This window comes from Chrysemys picta, chromosome 10 (assembly GCF_011386835.1).
Source record: "Chrysemys picta bellii isolate R12L10 chromosome 10, ASM1138683v2, whole genome shotgun sequence".
Taxonomy (NCBI): domain Eukaryota; kingdom Metazoa; phylum Chordata; order Testudines; family Emydidae; genus Chrysemys; species Chrysemys picta.
The window spans coordinates 64345558-64370234 of record NC_088800.1 but is presented as its reverse complement, the minus strand read 5'-3'; the positions used below and the strand labels follow the sequence as shown (position 1 = coordinate 64370234).

General features: G+C 39.6%; 1 protein-coding gene across 2 annotated transcripts in view; it reads left to right on the top strand.

Annotated features, from left to right (window-relative positions):
- The window catches only part of GRIN2A (glutamate ionotropic receptor NMDA type subunit 2A), a 311958-nt gene that overhangs the window by 160696 nt on the left and 126585 nt on the right, over positions 1 to 24677 (top strand). For both annotated transcript variants that reach the window (XM_005295240.5, XM_024100633.3), the window contains 2 exons: positions 5328 to 5920; positions 23515 to 23629. In XM_005295240.5, coding sequence (XP_005295297.2) covers positions 5328 to 5920; positions 23515 to 23629 — 708 coding nt within the window. The remainder of the gene's footprint in view (positions 1 to 5327; positions 5921 to 23514; positions 23630 to 24677) is intronic.

Here is a 24677-nt window from a genome sequence, read left to right as displayed (position 1 = left end):
TCTTTTCTTAAGACATGCCCAGTTTGTTTTAACCTTTCCTCAGAGGTCAGGTTTTCTAAACCTTTTTATCATTTTTGTTGCTCTCCTCTGGACTCTTTCCAGTTTGTCCAAACCGTTCCTAAAGAGCAGTGCCCAGAACTGGACACAGTATTCCAGCTGAGGTCTCGCCAGTGCTGAGTAGAGTAGTGCTGAGTAGAGTGGGATAATATATATATACAACACTCCTGTTAATACACCCCAGAATGATATTAGTCTTTTTGCGGCTGTATCACATGGTTGATGCGTATTCAATTTGTGATCCACTATAATCACCAGATACTTCTCAGCAGTACTACCACCTAGCCAGTTATTCCTCATTTTGTAGTTGTGTATTTGGTTCTTCCTTCCCAAGTGACTTACTTTGTATTTGTCTTTACTGAATCGCCAATTCTCCAATTTGTCAAGGTAATTTTGAACTCTAATTCTCTCCTCCAAAGAGTTTGTAACCCTCCCAGCTTAGTATCCTCCACAAATTTTATTAAACATGCTCTCCACTCCATTGTCCAAATCATTAATGAAAATATTGAAGAGTTCCAGACCCAGGATTGACCCAGCTCCCTCTTACTACTTGGAATTACTTTCATTCAGGAATGGGCCAGGGTGCCCCAGTAGACTTTAACCCCTCCTAAAATTTAGGGTGCAGTCAGTTCTCCAAGTTCTTTCTTGGACCTGCAAGGGTCAGCTGGCTGGTCCCTTTCCCTCAATTTATATCTTCAGGGTCTTTACTGCCTCCTCAAGGTATTGAGACAGTCCACAGATCCAACCTCCTCCTAAATCCCAGGTAAGGATCTTCACAAAGGCAGGGATGGTCCTCTCCAATCAATCTACAGCAGTGGGAGTGGAAAATTATCCTATAGAAGGATGCAGCCTTGCGATGCTCTTTCATCAAGTTCCCAAGCCCATCATTGCTGGGTCACCATGTATCTGACATGAGTCTGGCTGGGTCTGTCACCAGGTTCAGTAACAGGCTGTGTACTCCCTGATGTTCTCTTTCAGCCATCTTTCATTTTCTCAAAAGTATTTTTCACTTAGCCTTTTCAGTTGCACAGAAACTCTAACTTGGACTCCAGTTTCCATTGTATGAGCAATCACTAACTGTTCAGTGTGAAAACCCAGAAGGTGTGCACCAATTAAAAAAACATGATCACGTTCAGTGGCCAAAACGAATTTCTCTGCAAGAGGTGTTTTACATTGTTTCCCATTGTTTCAAGATGGTGACATGTCTTACAAACTTTAAACATTATATTCCTTTATTGGAGGAACATAAAGGAGCAGAGAAAAGTGAATTGTACAATGTGCAGAAGCGACTCTTCAAACTCATCCATAACGTGTTTTTCATTTGCTTGATTTTCTGCTATATATAAAACTAATGACAAAAATTAGTATTAACTTCAAACTTGAATGAGTGCTGTAAAATTAAACTTTACAAAATCCCTTTAGTTATTGTTAATTAGATAAGTATGTGAAAAGAACCCATGTTATGAAACAGGGCCGGCTCCAGGCACCAGCTTAACAAGCAGGTTCTTGGGGCGGCCAAGGGAGAGGGGCGGCACCTGCGGCAATTCGGGGGCGGCAGGTCCCTCCTGACTCCCTCTAGGAGCGAAGGACCTGCCGCTGAACTGCCGCCGCCGATCGCGGCTTTTTTTTTTTTTTTTGCTTGGGGCGGCAGAAATGCTGGAGTCAGCCCTGTTATGAAAGCACTAATCTCCCTTACAGACTCAATAAATATAACAAATTCTGCAAACTCCCACTAGAAGTTTTCCCTGTGTTTGCCTGAATTTTATCCAGAGATGTTTCTGACTGAGCTATTACTGATGTTCCCACAAAAATGCCCAACCTATGTTCAGCAATTTTATATTTTTGATAGGAATGTGCTTGATTAAGCTATAGCATGCTTTTAAAAATCCTGCTTCTCTGGTCTTTACTCCTTGAAGTAATAAAAGGAGATGTGGCATATATTTGTAATGCATGGGCGGGGGACAATTCCACCCCTTACCATCTTCAGACTTCACTTGGCCTTTCCCCAGTGCAAAGTTTTAAAACAGCGAAAGTAAATCATGATATAGTTCTGACACTAACTAAAGTTACACTCCCCTTATATTTGAAATGAATGGGCCAAGGTCAAGTTAATTCTATAAGCTACAATATCTGGTTTTTGAACCTGATCCTCCCCTTTGGGGAGTTTTGCATGTTTACGGACTATTGGATTAGGCCTACAATTTCTCAGCTTCACCAAAATGATAGCTTTTGCCAAATAAACCCTGTGCATGAAATGTCTGAATATTTTCCTTATATGCACATACGTATTTCTTGTAGGTACCATTGAATTTTTAAAGGTGTCTGCCTGCAACTTTCCATCTTACTGCTATCCTGAGCTGTAAATCTCCAGTTGTTCTTTAACTGTGCTATTAGGTCGTGCTCCCATTTTAAGGTAGTGGCAAAAATCATTCAGAGCACATTTGGCCAGATCCTTAGCTGGTATTAATCAACATATCCCCAGTGAAGACTATGGAGTTATGTAGATTTACAGCAGCTGAGGATCTGGTCCACAACATTAATGCTAACACACTGAATGCTCTGCAGCAAAGTTCTATCTTATCCACTTAATTATTGTTTTAATCAGCTGGACCATTGGATGCTATTAATCGCAAATTGCTTGTTTGAAATATCTGTGGATAAGTCAAGTCATGTTCAAAATTTGTTAAAAGGCTACCCAGTGTTTCTGAAATCATGAATGACCATGGAAGGGATTGTGACAGTAGTAATTATAGCTGGGGCTCTGAAGGTCTATATGTGCACATTAGAAAGGGACACATTTGTAAGTGTCCGTCTGTGCTGTATTGTGGCTGATAGTCTGTTCATGTAAGTCTCCTTGTTCTTTGGAGTTCCCTGATGTGCCCCCAGAGTCTATGTAGCCAATGGCCCTTGCACAGATCCTTCACTTGGAGAAGCAATTCCATTATGCTTATAGTCATGAATGGTACATAGGGATGTAGTGAAAGGATGTGATGGATTTCATCATCAAGTCTATTTACATATTCTAAGTGCTATTATTTATCTATTTTATTTGTACATAGAACGTCCTTTTGCCATTGCATCTGAGCACACCAAGGATAAAAGAAAATATCAGTCACAGTTTAGAAATCTGAAAAACAAGAAAGCAAAGAGAGTGCATTAGATTTAACTACTGGTTTGGTAATATTTCGCCAAATAGTTAATCACTTGGTTATTTACTTTGTATTGGAGAACTAATGTAAAATGAGATTAATGAAAATGGTTTGGGATGTTTAATTCCTTTTGGTGTAGTGATGTGAAATGCTGACTCTGAATATATTTTCAATGTGCTCAGTTTGTACGTAGCTGTGAGTATCCCTGAAAGGAAGACTTCTTTAGATTTATAATTGGAGTCCCTGGGGAATTGCTCGTATAAATGGTCAGCAGTAAAATATCCCATATTTAATTCTTTCCCCACTATGCCTCATAGTGTCCTTAATTCATCAACTTGGATTTTACCCAAATCTATTGGAAGGCTAGCACTGGCAGTCACAATACCCTTTTTGACATGACAATACCTGCCAAGGCAGATGATTTAATTAGCACCAGTGATGCACACATTGTTGCCCTAGTTGGCTTTTTTCATAGTTCGACCCTATGGTAGGATTTGTATTGGGGTTAAGCCCTAAAAAATCCTCCTGTTGGGTACTTAAGGCTCTAAAAGTAATAACACTGCTTGCCTCCTTAACAAACAAAAAGACTCAAACACCTGTGCAGAGGGTTCTCTGCATGGAGCCAGTATAGTTCAGTGGACGAGTACACAACTGGGCATTAAGGGTCCTGAGTTTCAATTCTGGTTCTAACACCAACTTGCTGTGTGATTTTGGTCATAGATGTATCTGTTTCAGTATCTCCTTCGGTTTCCCCATATGTAAAATAGAGATAATAGTTCTTAGCTGAATTCATAAAGCACTTTGAGATGAACTGTGCTATATGTTTGTATTAATAATTAGAGGAATGACTGACACTTTTCTAAATATAGTGTTAGAAGCCTTGAACAGCCGATATATATATTTAACATGATGGTCTATGCACAATATCAGTGTCTGAAAATGAAATAAATATGTCCTGTTGTACCACCGGGGATAAAGTAAAATTATATAACTGGTGGTATATGCTTTGATAATCTAGTAACCTTAATTTGTGTAAGTTTAGAATATAAAATCCAAATAGAAATTTAGAAAATGACCTGTCCATGTATGAAATATTAGATGCCTGTAAAAAGTTTATTTTAAAGTACACACAAGTATTGTGGTATAAGTGGATGTCTTTTGTTAGATGATATAAACACAATAGGCAGACATAAGGAAAATAGAATGGGCTGTGTCAAATGTTGTGACTGAGAATATAAACCTAAGCAAGGCAAACTCAAGGAAAGTGTCTGATGGCAAATTAAGGATGCTGTTGTGTCCACCAGGACAACACACACAGATGCAAGTTATAGAATGCAAGGCCATTCTTCAAATTTACTTCCATTTAACTAATCTCATGAGGACTGGAACATGTTGCTAGACACTCCTAGGTTATCATTATTATAAATCAGTAGTCATTATTTTATTACTGGATGTAATACTATTCCAATTTGAGATGGGCAGAGTGACCTGAATGTAATGTGATGAGTAGTGAACGCAGGGTATGTGAGTACAATGGGTCTGATTTTTAGAGCTGCTGACAGCTCCCATTGAAATAAATGAGATTTGTGGTAGCTCAGCACCTCTGTAAATCAGGCCTGTGTGTACAGTGTTGCTTCATACATATGCAATAAAGCTGATTTCCTTTTGATTCATAATCCATGTAAATAATCCATCTGGACTACACTGTTTCACAATTAGATTTGGTAAATCTACATCAATGTGGTGGAGTTAATTCATTCGAATAGTGTAGAGATCTATATGCTTAATCTGTAACAACTAGTTTGACTTATGTCCTTTACCTTCAAGTGCTTTGAGAAATTTCCCTAGTAGATAACTAGCTGCTCATGTCATTTTTCCTAAAGATTTAATCAGCCATTGCAATTACTGAAAGTTGGTGTTACTGACTACAAGAAAACAGCAAAATCTGCCTGGTTGCATTATATGTAAAATGTAAAAAAGATACTTTGAACTTCACACACTCACTGAAAGTTAGAGAGGTAACAAGGATGGGCCTTAAGAGGACAGAAGACACAGATACTCTCTCTTCTTTGCACATCAGTCCAATTATAGTAACCTTTCATTGTCTTTTGCATATTCTAGGATGTGATGTCCACATTCTTCCAGTTTGGGGCTTCTATCCAGCAGGAAGCCATTGTCATGCTGAAAGTGATGCAAGATTATGACTGGCATGTTTTTTCCCTGGTGACCAGCACCTTTCCTGGATACCGGGACTTCATAAGTTTCATCAAGACCACAGTGGAAAACAGTTTTGTGGGCTGGGACATGCAGAATGTGATCATACTTGATACTGCCATTGGGGATGCCAAGACCCAGATTCAGTTGAAGAAAATTCATTCATCTGTTATCCTGCTTTATTGTTCCAAGGATGAAGCTGTTTACATTCTTGATGAAGCCCGTTCCCTAGGCCTTACAGGCTATGATTTCTTCTGGATAGTCCCCAGCCTGGTTAGTGGCAACACAGAAATCACTCCCAAGGAATTTCCTTCAGGGCTAATTTCAGCATCCTATGATGAATGGGACTATAGTTTAGAAGCTCGGGTGCGGGATGCTCTTGGGATTATCAGCACAGCTGCATCAGCCATGTTGGAAAAGTACTCCTTCATTCCAGAAGCAAAAAACAGCTGCTATGGACAACTAGAGAAGAATGAACGACCATCTCACACGCTACACAAGTAAGACGTTCTACTTTTTTCCTAGACTGTACATGGTTTTGATGATTATTTTTTTCCAAATTAGTACCAATATATTTCCTTGTAGCAAAATAATACTTTTTATTAATCCCTTCAGCCTCTTTATAAAAGATATGCTGTATTTATTGTTTGTCAGAGATCTCCAGGGGAACCTACAGAAAGGTCTGGTATGTTGTTACTTGTACTATTCTATGCATGGAACTGATGCCATGTTCCTTGCACTAGAGAGCTACCATCTCTTTGGATCTGGTACCTTCAGAAATTTGGTTTCAGCATAGTGGGTTGGTGGGACATTAAATAATTATCCGTTGTGTCTTTAATCATTTCTCAAAAAATGTAATGTGGAGGTAAAATTGTCAAAATACTATGCAGGCCTTGACTGAGTCTGTGTGACTCCCATTAATTCTTAGAGTACTCTAATTAGTTCATACTTTGTACATCTTTTTACTCTGTGTTAAAATGGTGATGCAGGAAATTATACAAGTCCAGGGTTATCTAGGCAACTAATAACAGACAGGAACAAGATTCTAAACCACCATTAGTGACCCACAATTTGCATAATTACAATAGGATCTCAGAGTTATACTTCATATTTCTAGCTTCAGATACAAGAATGATACATGAATACAAATAGGAGGAATATATTCAGTAGGTTATAACCTCTGTTATGATACCTTGCAAGAGACCTTTTGCATAAAGCATATTCCAGTTACATCATATTCACACTCATAAGCATATTTCCATAAAACATATGGAGTGCAACGTCACACAGGGTGCACGTGTAAACCTCCAGATGTGGAAAACAGCTTTTCTTTATGTCCATTTTCATTCACTTTCGTCGCTTGCTACAGCATCTGTAGCCCAGAGCTCTGCGTTGTTTTGGCTGTGGATCAGAAAACATATGCTGGTCCAGTATTGCAAAGTCACTCATTTCAAATTAATATAGCACTGGGTGAACAGATCATCAAAGAACAGAAACCTAACTCTACTAAGTCTGGAGTATCCTGACCCAAAGCAGTAGATTCATAGTGCCTGCATGTTGGATATAGAAGGTTAATTCTAAACGGTGTGGTGAATAGTTACTATCTAAATTTAGAGCAAGACAGAGGGGATTGATGGCAACACTGACTTGTTTAAAACAAAAAATTGTGTATATTTGCCCTTTTATGGTAGAAAGCAGAAGAATCCTTAAAGGTATTTAAAACTCCAGTCTCCTAAAGGTGAAAGGGCTGACCGTTGTCAATGAGTGAATTTATCAGAAATAGGGAAATGTGCCTTTCAAGGTCTTCTAAGGCCCCTAATAGATGGCCACCACAGAAACATGTTAGAATTCACTTCTAAAACATCTATAGCAGTGTGTTTATAAAACTGTGTTGCGGGAGACTGACTGAATTAGCATGACTTTCCAATGCTATTTTAATGGTCAACTGGTTTTAACTTTGCTTGCAGAATCTGTGCTGCTTCAGATAGAGAATGTAATTAAATTTGGGGGGGATGGGGAAGTGGGGTTGAGAAAAGGAGATTGAGTTGTGCTTTCATATAATAGCTTTTTATAGTGTGGGGTATGTATGTGCAGAATAGGCGTGTGTATTTATATTAAGAATTGATGTGTAAAATTATGGCATCCAGGAATAGCTGCTTTTCCTTTCAAAATGACTCCACTTTGGTGCTGCTGCCGTATATGTAGACATCATCGCCGGCAGTTTCTGCTAAATGCCAAATACTGTATCATGTAGAGCTTTTCTTGCTTCATATCCACATTCCATAATTCATGTGGCCCTCGTGAGGCATTGTGGTAGGCTTCCTCTATCCCACCCTGGGCCTCTGAAAGAACTGTGGAAAATAACCAGAATTGCTGCGGAAAAATCTGTGAATTCCCCCTCCATGCAGAGGGGTTTGGGGGAGGAGGAAGGGAGGAGGAGGGAAAGGAGGAACTCACAGAAAACTATGCGGTGACAACCTGTTGCAACATAGCGACTGGCAATATGTTTCCAAAATCATTTATTCTAAGACAGAACAAATCTGAATCAATGTCAGATTCACTATAATCTCTATACCAAGTTTTTATTGCTCTTGATTTCTTCTTATATTAAGTATATGTCAATATTTTAAAAAAATCCGCCAGAACTACTGACACTGTGCTCGCTAAATCACACACTTTAATATTAGAGTTTACGCTGAAATGATAAATTCAGCATTAACTCTGCACCCCAAATTCCATGAATTTTGAAAGGGTCTTCAAAGTTAGACCCTTTCACTTTTAGAAGATCTTGTATTCAAAAACCACTGTTCAAGGTGGAAGTCTGCATTAAAGCTTGGATCTGTTTTGAAACATTTTTCCCTGTTCAGTCACTCACTGCTTTGGAGCTGAACTGGCTATTCAGCATTCCTCCACTGTGTGATCAAGTGCTGCCATTAAATCTGTATGACTACAAGGGGAATGTGTGTGTCTCCGCAATGCAATTAGGCTGTAACATGATATCCTACAGTATGTAATGCATAATGCACCTGCAAATTACTGATGGATGGAGCTGTAATATATTATGGTGAATAAAGCCACTTCCCTGTTTGAAGCAGTCATTTCTACCTATAACATGAGCATAAGTTTTCCTGTATGGAAGACAATTCATTCTCTTTCAAACTTCAGAATATAATGGGAGTGGGGAGGGTGCTATTTACCATTTATAGAAGACATGTCACAATAATAAGTAATTGCTTGACGTAGTTACTGTAATTAGTTATTTTTGTATTAAAAAATAATTCTTCTGGAGTACTCAATTAATATTTACTGTATAATGCCAGAATCAATATATACAAATGCTTAGCACTTCCATAGTGCTTTGGAAACATTAACTCTCTTAGCACCGTGGTGCAGCAGATAAGTTGAATGTGCTTCACTTTTCCCATCAGTAAAATGGAGGTTACCCATTTAAGTGCCTTGCCCAAGGCTACACAGCAAATCAGTGGCTGAGCTGGGATTAGCACTCAGGGCTTTCAGGACGCAGCTCATGCTGACTTGTTCTATTTTAAACTAAAATTTAAATGAAACCAATATTAAAGAACGGATTTAAACAAGGAGTATGGATGAACATTCTTGGGGGAAAGGCTAAAATTATTGTAAATAGTTGAAGGGCTTAAGGGCCACTAAATCATGCCTTATAGCTCTGTATTGAATGTCTCACCAGAACAGTGAATTACACACATGATACAGCTTGCAAACGCTGAAGCTGAGAACTCAGTGGAGAGTACTGTATCTTAAAAAAACCTCTACAGGGGGTAATACCTGATGCTAAATGAAAAAAAGCTCAGGAAAGAAGCAGAAAAAAGAGGCTTTTAGACCCTCACTTTTATCATCACTGTCAAATTCAGCTTGAAACCTAGCATTGTATTCTAAACCCATTTCATTATACCTAGTTTGTTTGTAAATGAAGATAGGTAACATTTTACACACTACTTTTTGCATCTAGATGATGACTTTAAACTCTGGATTTTTTAAAAAGAAAATCTGTTTTGAAGTGAAATCTATTACAAAGCAAAAACTCTCAATTTTTCACCCCTTGACTCCTGTGAGCAATGCACTGGCTGAAGGCATTTTATCTCTCTTGAGCACACACAGTCTGTCTCCCCCCTTCACTGCAACTCTAAGATGCTGTTATTGGCTTTTTTAGACACAGGAAAAATGCTGGTTTACTTGAATTTATTGGGATAAGCTGAGCGATGTCCATTTCTAATACATGTGGGAAAATATCGGCTTTCCCCTAGAGTACATCACCATATAGAAAAGATTTAAAGGAAAATTCAGAGTGACTAGTTTAAACATACATATTTTTCAAGTTAATATATAGCTTCTGGTCTAGAGGTTTACCTTGAGTAGCATTAAATTTAGGAGCATAGGTAACAATCTGCAGTTGAGAAAAACAGAATGGCCGATCTGTTGGCATGCTCCCTCCTCACTTGCATTACACCCATAATCTCCCATGGCAGATATACCATTACACACAATATGGTCACTAACATAACAATACAGTTAGAGCTAGCAGTGTATTAACACGATGTCTGAACAAAAACTCCCTCTCCCAAGAAACCCTGCTCCCACCATAAGAAATTCTGCCCTCCCATGAAATAGAATGTGTGTGTGTGTGTTTTTTTATACATGCCATTGGAGTGTTTCTAATAGGGTAAAAATGTATAAAGTTTTGGAACAAAAATCAGGAACAATTTTTTTTGCAAAATATTACCCATTTTTCAACCAGCTCTGATGTGTACCTTGATGAGCATGGCATAATTGCTGTTCTTTGTCCTCACTCTTGAATAGCAAAAAGGTTTGGAGGTGCGTCTATAGATACACTACTGAGGGTAGGTCTATACTTACCTCTGGGTCCGGCGGTAAGCAATCAATCTTCTGGGATCGATCCCGGAAGTGCTCGCCGTCGACGCCGGTACTCCTGCTCCGCGAGAGGAGTACGCGGAGTCGACGGGGGAGCCTGCCTGCCGCGTCTGGACCCGCGGTAAGTTCGAACTAAGGTACTTCGACTTCAGCTACGTTATTCACGTAGCTGAAGTTGCGTATCTTAGTTCAAAGTGGGGGGTTAGTGTGGACCAGGCCTAAGTGCGGGTGAAATGCATGAACCTACTTACAGCTACAGTGACTACATGGTTATGCTGGGTAGGTAGTGAATCTCCCTCTTATCCCAATCTGTGGGTCTGGAGCAGTGTCCACAGCCGCTGTTTACTCCTTGCACAATATAAATGCAGATTCTGCCCCTGTCCTGTCCTCACGCCGCATTGCTAGCTTGTGTGGGGGCCGGTTCAAAGCCTAGTACGAGTGGTCATTCTTGTAGTCTACTTCATCCAGCTTCAATGCAGAGCTCAGGCGGTGCAGAGGGCATTGTGCTGGAAAAAAGCAGTGCTTAGAAATACAGCACCTGATCCTACAAATCCTTAGAGAGATGAGGCACGTGAGGTAATACCTTTTAGTGGGCCAACTTCTGTTGGTGAGAGAGACAAGCCTTCGAGCCACACAGAGCTCTTCCTCAAACCCTGCTCATACAAGTAGCCCTTATTCCTGTAAATGGTCCAGTTGAAGTCAGTAGTAAGATTAGGCACATACATGGTGAAGTGGAGCCATTTTGAATGAACTTTGAGGCCTTATTCAATAAACAAACCAACAAAACACTGACAAATATCTGTCTATTTTCCTGTTTTGATTAATTTAGTTTGTATAGTGTGGCTTACAAAAACAAACCAACCTAACGACTTATTTGGAAATTTAAAATCAAGTGGAACTTAGTCTTCAATAGGATCCTCTCCCCACCTTCATTCCCTGATTTCACTCTTGTCTCTGACGAATCGATGTTGCCAACCTGCATCCTATCTGTGAAAGCAATGCATTCCTTACATGGGAAAGGCTTTTTATATAACAAGCCCTGATATTAATTCATTTTGTTCAGTACTTTGATTCCAGCTTCCAGCAATGCCAGATTAGTTCCTTTTTGAATTTGAGTCCATCCTAATTTTACATGGACACAATGGTTTGATGAATAATCTAACAAGTCTGTGTAATGCTTGTATGCGGCAACAGATCTCTTGACAGCCAGTTTACTGAAGATTTGCTTATTTCATTAAGTTCTGTCAAAAATTGGGATAAATAAACATAACACAGTTTACTACATGCTTGAGAATGTTTCATTACTTACCGGATTATGTCTGGAGCAAAATGTTTTGTCACTAGTAGCACACTTGCTGTGCAGTCCTAAATCAATATGGAAAGATAAAAGCATATTTGGGTATACTTTTATTTTCAGTCAGTACAAGAAATAATTCACTCCTTTTTCTCCTGATAATCCTAGAATTTCTTGCTAATGCTTCTTATTTCATTTCTGAGGTTCCCTTGACAGTTGAATTGGACCCATTTCATTTCCATTGATTATACCAGGAATTAATGTTACCCTCTGTGTTTGGTACCAGACTATAGTTTAAGATTCAGTAATTACAATCTATATTTACAATTACACAGATGGACAGCATACTTGATACCTTCTGTTTAGTTTCTTATTTTTTGGCAAGTCCAATGCCTGAACAAGTTGCCATTTTTAATGGCTATAATTAGCCCCTTTGAATGACAGTTCCTTACGTAAATTCTTTCCTATCACCTATGATATACTATCCCATTACTTTTATAAGGCAGCATTCATCACCGTGTCTTATAATGGATTTTTTAAAAAAGGAATCCAAACCTCAAGTGAAACTACTATTCTTCTGCAGTGATGGTTCATTAATTAAAAGCATTTATGAGGCTGTGAGCCTTAAGGTGTGACTGAAGATAATCAAATCTGGCCTCTGGCAGATCTTCAGAAAATGCTAGTTGCATAGATGAAGGCCCTCAAATGAGTGCCAGGCTGTCAGTCCTACCAACTTAATTTTAAACAACCCACTTCCAGGGTACCCTAGGTGATATGAAAAAAATTTAGTTCTAAACTGAACAAATGCCTGAGAAATACACTGCAGTGAACCATTCCCTGATGGCAGCGGATGGATTAGATGATCAAATAGTTCTTAACTGTCTCTAGTTTGTTTTTGCATGGATGATGGCTCCTGATTCGCAACCATGGCATAGTAATTAACTGATCTGATTGGTGAATCATTGTGTGGCAAGTGTAACTCACTACTGAAGAGCCTATTTTAAACACTGCAAGCTATATTAGCATCTTTGATTAATGCACACACTCTAGTTGTCCCCAATGCTCTCTGAAGAGTGCTGTTAATCAGCTGGAACTGAACTGGTGGAAGAAGTCTTATATTCCACCAGCCCAACAGGTGTTGCATGTTGTCAAGGCTGCTTCCCCACTCTGAACCTTAGGGTACAAATGCGGGGGCCTGCATGAAAACTTCTAAGCTTAACTACCAGCTTAGATCTGGTCCGCTGCCACCATTCCCAAAGCTAGTTCCCTTCCCTAGGAAGCCTTGAGAAACTCTTAACCAATTCCCTGGTGAATACAGATCCAAACCCCTTGGATCTTAAATCAAGGAGAAATTAACCATCCCCCCTCCTTCCTCCCACCCACTCCTGGTGGATCAAGATCCAAACCCCTTGGATCTTAAAACAAGGAAAAATCAATCAGGTTCTTAAAAAGAAGGCTTTTAATTAAAGAAAAAAAGGTAAAAATCCTCTCTGTAAAATCAGTATGGAAAATAACTTTACAGGGTAATCAAACTTAAAGAGCTCAGAGGACCCCCCTCTAGCCTTAGGTTCAAAGTACAGCAAACAGAGATAAACACTCTAGTAAAAGGTACATTTACAAGTTGAGAAAACAAAGTAAAACTAACACGCCTTGCCTGGCTGTTTACTTACAAGTTTGAAATATGAGAGACTTGTTTAGAAAGATGTGGAGAACCTGGATTGATGGCTGGTCCCTCTCAGTCCCAAGAGCGAACGAACTCTCAAACAAAGAGCACAAACAAAAACCTTCCCTCCCCCCCGCAAGATTTGAAAGTATCTTATCCCCTTATTGGTCCTTTGGGTCAGGTGTCAGCCAGGTTACCTGAGCTTCTTAACCCTTTACAGGTAAAAGGATTTTGGAGTCTCTGGCCAGGAGGGATTTTATAGTACTGTACACAGGACAGCTGTTACCCTTCCCTTTATAGTTATGACACATGTGATGACACTCATCGAACTAGGAGCTCACTGGATAGTGGCATATCATGGGTGCTGGCTGACTACTAGAGGTAGTGTGTTTTTATAATTACTCAAAATGTAAACAACACTTTTCTGTGCCAAATTAGGCCAATGTAGATGCCAGAGAGTATGGAAGAGTCACAACAAAAGGTTCTTTAGGAATTTAAAAGTAGGCCCATTTTATGGAGGAATTGCCACTTTTTGCAACTTAAATATGTGCCTCTTTTCCCCAGAATTTGGCACAAATGCATCCGAAGCTGGCATTGAAATGCAATATTTAAAAATTGGCACATTCTTGCTTTTTGGTATGTAAAAAAGATATATAATCTGATTTCACAGAAAAGCTATGTTTGGAGATGAAAAGTTATCCCAAATGGCAGAAAATTAATGTAAAAAATATTCACTATTTTTTGCAAAGCATGAATTATGGATAATAATGTTGGCTAACTACAATCTATTGAATTTCCAAAGTTTGTGACTGATAGCAGCAAATATTTCCAATGGCCGGTGATGGCACACTAGATGGGGAGAGCTCTGAGTTACTACAGAGAATTCTTTCCCAGGTGTCTGGTTGCTGGGTCTTGCCCACATGCTCAGGGTCTAACTAATTTGGGGTTGGGAAGGAATTTTCCCTGGGCCAGATTGGCAGAAACTCTGGGTTTTTTTCACCTTCCTCGGCAGCATGGGGTATAAGTCATCTGCAGGTTTAAAGTAGTGTAAATGGTGGATTCTCTGTAACTTGAAGCATTTAAACCATGATTTGAGGACTTCAGTAATTCAGCCGGAGGTTGGGGTCTATTACAGGAGTGGATGGGTGAGGTTCTGTGGCCTGCAATGTGCAGGAAGTTAGACTAGATGATCATGATGGTCCCTTCTGGCCTTAAAGTCCGAGTCTGAATTATGCTGCACTATTGCTAGCTTGCAATGACTGAAATTGGAGGCTAGAATGCTGAACCATCCTATTCAAGTTTTGTCCAGTTCCCCTCAGCTTATTTATCCTGTCCTATGCTTATGCTTTCATACAATCCTGGGTAACATGACTTCTCCAGAGCTGATGCAACTAACACTTTAAGGAGCAGCTGGCAGGAGGCGTAGATAGTTGGCTTGCCACTCTTTTTTCACAGCCACTGAGCACATTGTTCCCAAAATGGATTCATCCTGTGCTGGCCCCAGGCCTGGAATTCTACAACTCCCTCAGAACCAGGATATTACAGACGAGATGTACCCAGGGGAACACTTCCTGTTTACCACTCGGAAGAATTTGAAATTAGAAAGAAAAGAGAAAGGTCCATATTGTAAGACCTTAAAAATTAAAAAAAAATTCAAAAGTATACAGTTGTGTGTAGTTAAGAGCTACAGTCTAAAAATGCATCAGAACTTAAAACAGATCAAGTTAAATACAAAAGGGAAGAGTAATTAAAAGTAAACGAGTCAGGTCATTGGAGTTTTTCATGATACCCTGTGCAGCTTATATAGTATGCCATGTACAGTTCCCTGAGGTTCATTAGCTTACTTTTTAATTGCTTCTTTAATTGCTTACCTCAGATAATGTATATTTCTGGTGTACCTGTTGATAAGTATTTCCAGAATTACAAAAGTCTCACATAAAACCATATTAAGGAAGCTCAATAATTCATGGATTCAGTGAAATGAAGAAACAAAGATAAAAAGTGGGAGTAGGTCCAAGTTTTATAAGCTTCAGTACTGGGTGAATGCCAAGCCAAAACAGGCTGTCTTCCTTGATTTTTAAAGTGGCTGATTCATATTAGTTGGAGGAAACTGAAATATTGGCAAACATCATGTTTCCTGCAAGATGTGATCAACTTTGAAATCTAGAAATTCCTTCTTTTCCAAGAAAAAAGATTTTGATGCAATCCGTATTTCTTTGAGCCTCCACCCTTTCTCGCTTTCTGTGCATTGCCTGCAGTTGTTTTGGAATTGCAGTGCTAGGTAGTGAGGAAGACCGCAGATGAAAAATGATGATCCCAGATGATGGCACCTGAGACGTTTATTGAGTTTATCAGTTTGTTGGCGGAGAGATGAGGCCAGGAAATTAGTGGCTGAAGTTCAGGTAGCAAGGGATCCCAAGGACTCGTCATCTCTTTGAACATGTATTCTATTTCCTAATCATCATTGAATTCTATTAGTGCTCACATTTAGTTTAACAATGAGATATCTTGCTTTAGTAATAACTTTCACCCCTTGCCTGTTAAACTAGTTCTTCCCAGGCCAATGATTTATTTTGGAGTTAGATGTTACATGAGTTTCAGAATCCCTATTCATATTATGCTCTGAGTATTATTCTGAGATTCAGTTTTCTTCTTGAGCCCTGTGGGATCAGTGCTACCTCTTTAAAACAGCTCAGGCTGTTAAAATGAATGTTGGCAAGAAGGCAATAGGAATTTCCAAATGTCAGTTTTAGGGCAACTGGAAACCAAACAGAACTGCAAATTGTTGGATTAGACTGTAACCATCTTCCTCACTGTGACCTGTCATTCATCGCTCATACTCACATTTCGTTATAAGGCAGAACTGGAATTATATTATGGTTCTTGTCATGGATTCATGGCCCTGTGTATTCTTTTGGTGAGGATGAGAAGCCTAATCTGTCATTAACTCAACTGGCCACTAGATGTCCGTATTGCTTTTCTGAACTACAGCTGAAAGCAAATTTCTCTTGTAATTACAATAAAAAGACTCTTAAAGACAGAAGTTTTGAAATTCATAGTTTGAGGCTAGCAGGCACCATTTCCACAAGGCTCACTGTCGAGAGAGATGAGATGCTTTCACCTTCCTCGGGAATGAAGTACGCTATTGTCTCAGCTATTCCAATCCCGAAAGCAAAAATCATACCTTAGCCTCCTGAACTTATTTATTAAAGGCATTATATGGTGTCCCTTCCAGTGGCATCTGGCCATTCATTCACATAGAAATGTATATTATGTCACAAATATTGGAAGACACAATACAGTTACATACAATGAACCCATTCCTGTTACTATCAAAAATCAATGGCAAAACTCCTACTAACTTCAATAGACCCAGGATCCAGCTCAGAGATCCTTTTAATGGCTGCCCAATTAAAAGACTGAGGACTTATCTTCATGGTACAGTAATGCACACCAGTGAGGTGTGAATTCTATAGCACACAAATGTGTTGTTCACTAACTGGCCCGTGTAGACCCTGCTGGTGCACACTGAAAGTTCCCTAGTGCATGTTTACACAAAAGTTCAGTTCATAAAGAATGACCTTATGTAACTGAAAATTTGGGGTAAACTTAGGAAAGCAGAATGAAACTACTCAAATTGTGACTCTGGGGCTAATAGTTCACCTCTTGTGAAAAGTGTGATAGGGTCCATAGCAATCTCCCAGGCACTCACAACCTTGAATTTCATCTGAAAGATGGCACATCCTGGAGCAGAGTGACCTTTAACACAATGTGGGGAATCGGATGTGATTCTGTGAGATTTGACAGAAGAGCACCGACTATTGAACCAACCCTTCCTGCAACACTTTGCTTTTGGTGGTCTCCCATCCAGGCACTGACCAGGCACAACAATGGGGACTGGATATTATTACAGTCCAAGGTAGCCTGGCCTGCAGTCTCTTACCAGCATTTGTGCTACCAGCAGCAGTAAAAATAGCTATTGCTCACCTCCTTTTCTGACCATGGCACAGTGGAAGCAGTTTGTTCTCAATATGTCTGCCCAGTGGCTGCCCCTCCCCCCAAAAAAAGTCTCAGAGCCTGTGTCAACTGACTCAGGCTTGTGCTATGGGGCTAAAAATTGCAGTGTAAATACTCCTGCTCAGACTGGAGCCTGAGATCTGAAACCTGACAACGGGGGGACACTGAAGCCAGTGAGGGATGCTGAAACTATCAACTTGTAATGTAGGTAGGTTGTAGTGTGTCTGTTTCTGCACTACGTTGAATTTAGGCTAGTGCCCTGTCTCCTGTTGTCTGACTGGAAAGAGCTAGAATATTTTTTCTATAAATCACTTTCCTGGGCTGGTGCTCTTCAAACATTCCTCATAAGTGGCACCCAACAGGTTTATTTTTATTCTATTCCCTTTTGAAGTGCTTCTCCCAATGCTTTGGGTATAACGTTTGGCCAGTTGGGGATGAAATATTAAAAAGATTGAAACACTGAAGTGTCAGAAACCACCTCTTTTAACAGTGAGGTGAGTTCCACCTTGAAAGAACACCACGTTGAGTAACAGATCAACCTCTTGTGCAGTAATCAACTCAGAGCTTTCCTGAGAAGCCAGTTCTGACACTTTCATCAGGAACAAAGCAGTGTGAGCCCCACTGCTCATACTGTGTGTCTTCTGTGGGTAAATACGTGACTTCAGTCTCCAGGGGTGTGAATTTGATATCTTTCACAAAGGCTAATTTCACTTAAATGTGATTAAGAAATGGTCAAATCTAGCCAAGATGGATTGATCCACTGTTAGTGCCTCCCTTAGGCAAAGTGGGATGTCAGTGTCTAAATATTCATTTACGGTGGGATTTTCCAAAGTGTCTGAGTGACATAGGAGCACAAGGTTTATTTATTTTCAATGAGACCTGTGCTCCAGTGTTACTCAGTGTTACTCAGACACTTTGGAAAATCCCATCCTTGGCCTTTGCTCAGGAAATCTCATGATTTTGACAGGATACATGTAAATCAAAAGGTATAACATACTTCTTAGAGTCTATGTTCCCCCAAAACCATTGTTTTTGTCCCCAGGGTTAGTAACCCTCACAGTGTTTATTCTCTGGTGTCTGTTGCCTTCACATGTCCCTGTTTTTTATTAGCATTGAGTTCAAACAGATGATGGGATGCTGTGATGGGGTCTGCTCGCCACAGTAGCTCCTCCTTCTGGCTACCACCGGGATTAGCTCTGCCAGTTGCTTCCCCCTCTCCTGGTGGTGCCTCACCTGTCATCTTCTCCAACTGCAGACCCACCTCAGTCCAAGTACCGCAGCATCCTCTTCATGACTCGGGCCTCTGGCCGGTCACCATCTGTATTTACCCCTTGCAGGAGTGGGTACCTTGTCAAAGGCTTTCTGAAAGTCCAAGTACATTGTGTCAACTGGATCATCCTTGTCCCCGTGTTTGTTGACATCCTCAAAGAATTCTAATAGATTGGGGAGGCATGATTTTCCTTTACAAAAGGCATGTTGATTCTTCCCCAATGTATTGTGTTCATCTATGAGTCTCATAATTCTGTTCTTTACTATAGTTTCAACCAGTTTGCCTGGTACTAAAGTTAGATTTACAGGCCTGTGATATTCAGGATCACCCTAGAGTCTTTTTGAAAAATTGTCATTACATTAGCTATAATCCAGTCATCTGGTACAGAAGCTGATTTAAGTAATAGGTTACATACTACAGTTATCAGAGTAGCCTCTCAGAGTTGGTAAGACAACTCCCACCTGTTTATGCTCTCTGTATGTGTGTATATATATCTCCTCAATATATGTTCCATTCTATATGCATCCGAAGAAGTGGGCTGTAGTCCACGAAAGCTTATGCTCTAATAAATTTGTTAGTCTCTAAGGTGCCACAAGTACTCCTGTTCTTCTTCATACTACAGTTAGTAATTCTGCAACTTCATATTTGAGTTCCTGCAGAACTCTTGGGTGAATACCATCTGGTCCTGGTGACTTATTACTGTTTAATTTGTCAATTTGTTCCAAAACCTTGTCTACTGATACCTCTATCTGGGACAGTTCCTCAGATTTGTCATCTAAAAAGAATTGTTCAGGTATGGGAATCTCCCTCACATCATCTTCAGTGAAGACTGATGCAAAGAATGTATTGAGCTTCTCCCCAACAGCCTGGTCTTCTTTGAGTCCTCTTTTAGCACCTTCATTGTCCAATGACCCCACTGATTATTTGGCAGGCATCCTGCTTCTGATGCACTAAAATAAAAAATTGTGGTTAGTTTGTTTCTTTCACTAGTTGCTCTTCAAATCCTTTTTACATTTGCATATTTATATTTTTACACTTGACTTGCCAGAGGTTATGCTCCTTTCTATTTTCCACACTAGGATTTGACTTCCAATTTTTAAAGGATGCCTTTTTGTGATTCTTGGGATATATTTTCAGTATATACACATAACTTTTTAGGTATAATCTCTACATATATCTCACAATGATATTAATGACCAGTGTATCACTGGATTTAATTTCATATGCATGACAACATTCTTTATAGATAAATACTATGACAGAAATGTGTAGTGAGTTTGTCAGGCCTGTTAGGAGTTGAGGAATACTTCATCTAGAACCAGAGCTTTTAGTTCCCCTTTGTGCTGCTCCAGCCCAGTTTACGTGGCTTACCCAGGCTGGTGTAGGGATAAGGATCTGACCCAAGCCCATACAGGATAGGAAAAGTTATGATATATACTATTTCCATTATTGCATAAGAGAGTAATATACTTGTCCTCAGTGTATGGTTTGGAAGTTGATTTTTATATAGAGAATTTGGAGAAAAGGTCCCTAAAACATTTTTAATAGATGAGACCTAGATGAATAATACTGCAAGCATGTAAATTACTATCCAGGAGAGGGGCTAATATCAAATGGCAATGCTATAGTGTGAAACTGAGCAGATGTATGTTGTTGTCTTATAACGATAGTAAGTCTTGGTCCCATTATTCAGCATTTAGTAGTTTATCAAAAAGGGGGCAATGTATGGTTGCACATCCTTTGAATGGATTAAAGTATAGCTCAGATCATAACCTGTATAGTATGTTATGAAAATATATTATCATAGATTTGTTACAAAGGCAGATACGTCTAACTAACTGTCAGCTTTGCTATGTTATGTTTTGGAGGATTCATACTGATTTAGGTGGTGTGACAGTCCTCCGCACAGGTTGTGCTGTGGGAGTACAGTGCATCTCCAATCTCAGGGCCAGATTGTTTGTTTGTTTGCATTATGGTACTGTCCAAAGGCTCCAGGCAGGGTTAAGGCCCCATTGTATTAGCTGCTCTCCAAACACTCAGGAAGGTATGGTAGCTGCTCCAAAGATCCCTGCCTCTTTTCAGAGCCAAAACATCTGGCACAATTCAGTCTTCCCTTCTGCATGAGATGTGCTGTGGGTGAGAAGAGTGTGCTGATCACCTGAGGCATGCACTGTTTTAATCTTGCTGTTTTTACACAGCAGAAACATACAATTTCTACTGTTGCTGGGGATCTGCACATATAAGAATGGGGAAACAGAGATTTTACTTGTATTGAAGTTGTAATTGAGGGCTTAACAATCAGAATTTCTGTACATTAGCTCTTCACTAGAGGTTTGTAATTTATGTGCTTCAAAAGGGCTAATTTCTTAAAGCAGAGGAAAACTGAGCAAAATTGACTGGGCAGAAACATTTAGAGAAAAATTGTGATTGAAAATATAGAGCTCTTGAAGAAGAGCTTATTAGATGGCTAGAAAGCTATGGTTCCACAATGAAGAAAAAGGGACAACTTTGTCTAAAAGGCTTTCCTAATTCAGTAGTGAAATGAAGGCAGCAATTAGAAATAAAAAGCAATATATAACAAATAGAGAAAGAGGAAATAAATAACATCTGATTTATATTGACTGCTATAAAATGCAGAGAATTGATATGGGAAGCTAAGGATATGAGAGAAAAATCCATGTCTGGAAGGGCTAAGGACAATAAGGAGAAGTTTAAGCACATTAGGAAAAAAGAAATCCTAGCGATGGTTATAAGGCCCACTACTAGATGGAGATGGTAAAATAGTTAATGATGATGCAGAAAAGGCAGAAGCGGTCAATAAATTACTCTCTTAAGAATAATATGAAAATAATTAAGTATTTTCCAATCCATTAGTAGTTAAGGAAGATGTTAGAGAGAATCTCTACTAGTGATAAACACTTTTGAATCAACAGGCCCAGATAACTTGTACCCAACAGTCCTAAAAGAGTTGGCCGAGGAGATCTCTGGACTGCTGATGTTCAACTTTAATAGATCTTGGATTAAGGGGAAAATTTCCAAAGACTGGAAGAGCGCTAATGTTGTGCCAGTGTTCAAAAAGGGCAAGCAAGATGACACAGGTAACTATAGGCTACTTAGCCTGACATCAATCCAGGCAAAATAGTGGAAAAGCTGATGTGGGAGTCAATTGATTAAGAATTAATGAACAGGGATATAATTAATGCCAGTCAACATGGTTTTGCAGAAAATTGGTGTTGTGAAATAAACCTGCTCTCACTCTTTGGTGAGACTGCAAGTTTGATTGATAAAGGTAACTTCATAGATGTAAAATACTTAAGACTTTTGTAAGGCATTTTGGTTAATACTGCACAACACTCTGATAAAGAAATTAGTACTATGATATCAATAGAGCATATGTTAAATGGGCTAAGAATTGGCTAACTGACAGATGTCAAAAATAGTTCTCAGTGGGGAATAATCCCTGAATGGGGTGTTTCTAGTGGCTCACCACAGAGATTGGTACTAGGCTTGATGGTATTCAACATATTCATTAACGATCTAGAAGCAACTATAAACTCACTGCTGATAAAATATGTGGATGAAACAAAGATTGGTAGATGATGATGATGATGACAGGACAGTCATGCAGAGTTACTTGGATTGCTTAGGAACCTTGGCCCATTCAAACAAAATGTGTTTTAACACAGAGAAATGCAAAGGGAATAGTTGATAATGAAGGAGAGGGAGAGGATATTGGAAAGAGAGAAAATAGGAGATGGGGTAAGCTATAGAGGTCTGTTTGGGCCTAATTTTAAAGCTCTACCCAGATCCGAGACTGACCTGGGAACAGCTGACTTTGAACCCAACCTGAGAGTGTTAAGTCCTTTTCAGACCCAATGCTCCTTCTGGCGCATGTATCAGCACCACTTCCACCTCATCCTTGGGGCTTCACCTGGTGGGGACTTTCTGCTCCTCATGCCCACAATCCATCTCTGGTTGCCTCCTTCCTGTGGGGTAAGGGTGACAGTGGCTGCATGACCCACTCCTGCCGGCCACCATCACCTCATTGTGACATATCAGGACACTCACTCCGCAGCGCACACGGTGCAACAAGATGGTGGTGGTGAGCAGGAGCAGGGCACAAAGCCACTGTAGGAGGTGATGAGAGCCTACCCTATCGGAGGCCATCGGGTTCAGGTCAGGTTTCAAGGCCATAGTAAGGTATGATATTAAGTTGCTTTAAAATGTTTGTTAGCATGATCTGACATTCCAATTGATCTGTGTAACAGAAAGGTGGTAGCATTCCCCTATTGTATTCTTTTTATTGATGTAAATGGAGATAAAATGGGTGAGTCACATTTTTTGCATATTTCATTATAAGCAAATATAAAATATGATTAATGATAACATCAGTATTAATACAGTTGGAGCATATAGTTCCTCCCTGGTAACAGGTTTAATTAAACCACAATGAAGTCACAGCTAAGGATACAAAATATAGAAGCATGAGCAAATGTTAAATGTAGAATCAAATAAACAATTTGTTTCTTGGCCTAAACAATATCTAATAACAAAGCTGTATGAACTTATTTGAATTACGTTGAACTGGATGGTTTTCATCTACACTCCTCCTGTGCATTAAGAGGTCACATCATATCCATAATGCATTTTATTGTTCACCTACCTTCAACCAAATTATGATAAATTGATGGAAAGCAAATCCAATAACAAGGGGGAAATAACCGCCTTCCTCTGCAGTGCAAGTCAAGTGTATATTGTACTTTGCTTTCTCTTCCCTTCAAGGAATGCCCCAGAGACTCCAGCTGCAGACCTAGGATTTTCACAGCAGTGATGGGATTTAATGTGTGTGTATTTCATCAGTATTGTTCTGATGATTGAATTAGCTTGCTCATTAACTGTTGGCCAGCTCATTCATTTTTCACTGAACTTTTTTTTTTCCTGTTAGGTTTATGATGAATGTGACTTGGGAAGGTAAAGATTTGTCCTTCACAGAAGATGGCTACCAGGCACACCCAAAGCTGGTGGTGATAGTGCTGAACAAGGACCGGAAGTGGGAAAAGGTGAGCATTTATCTGCGTGTTAATGTACTGAAAGGCACAAAGAGAGAATTTCAGTGCAGCTCCCGCTCCCATGAAACACTTCTGAATTCCTGGTTTGTTGATGTCAATACATTGCTATTCTGACTGTAAATGTAGGCAACCCCCCAAAATAGATTGGGGACCTGGTATGTGTTCAATTTCAACAGAATGTATATATTAGGCTGTGTACGTGCAGCATATACTTTCATATGTGCATGCCACTGCCTGAAGGTAGAGGAAGGATGATCATGTGGCTAAAACACAAAACTGGGAATCTGGGCTCCTGGTTTTGGTCTGGAAATCTTGAGTGACCTTAAGTAGGTCACTTGTGCATTAGTTTTTCCTTCTGTAAAACAGGGATAGCGATACCTGTCTATTAGGAATGTTGAATCTTCATTCATTAGTGATTTGAAGTCCTTGGATGTAAGGCTGTCTGTAAGTGCACAGTATTTTCATGATAGATATTAGATCTGGCTGTTGGATCACCGTTCCATTTTGCAACAGCTTTGGAGGTTTCAAAATTTGTTTTTGTTTTGCATTGGAATGACAACAAACATTTTTGCAAAATAGAATTGTCTAAAAACATCTGATTATTTTTGGATCAAAAAGGTCAGATTTTCAATTCATGGGTGTCTGTCTGCCTTATCAAAAGTGACTAGAGAAGCCACCTCAGAAACCTTCCTGTCAAAAACTTGTCAAAATCAGTACATCTCTGCAAAACATTTCCGCTTTGATGAAACAGCATATTTAAGACAAAAATACACTGTGTCTAAAATGTTCCAACCAGCTCTAATAATTGTGTTAGTACTACTACATCCTGAAGGCTCGCCTGTTAACGTGGAACTGGTTGCTGACAACCCATGTGGTTGCAAGGGTGTGGCTATTATGCCAAGTAATCCACCATCTGTGCAGTCTCCCTCATATAACCAATGACATTATTGTATGCAAAGTAGCTGCAAAGTAAGGGGAGTGATCTGAATATACTTCTGATATCACAATGGTCTTGGACAGTTGGCATGGCATAGACACA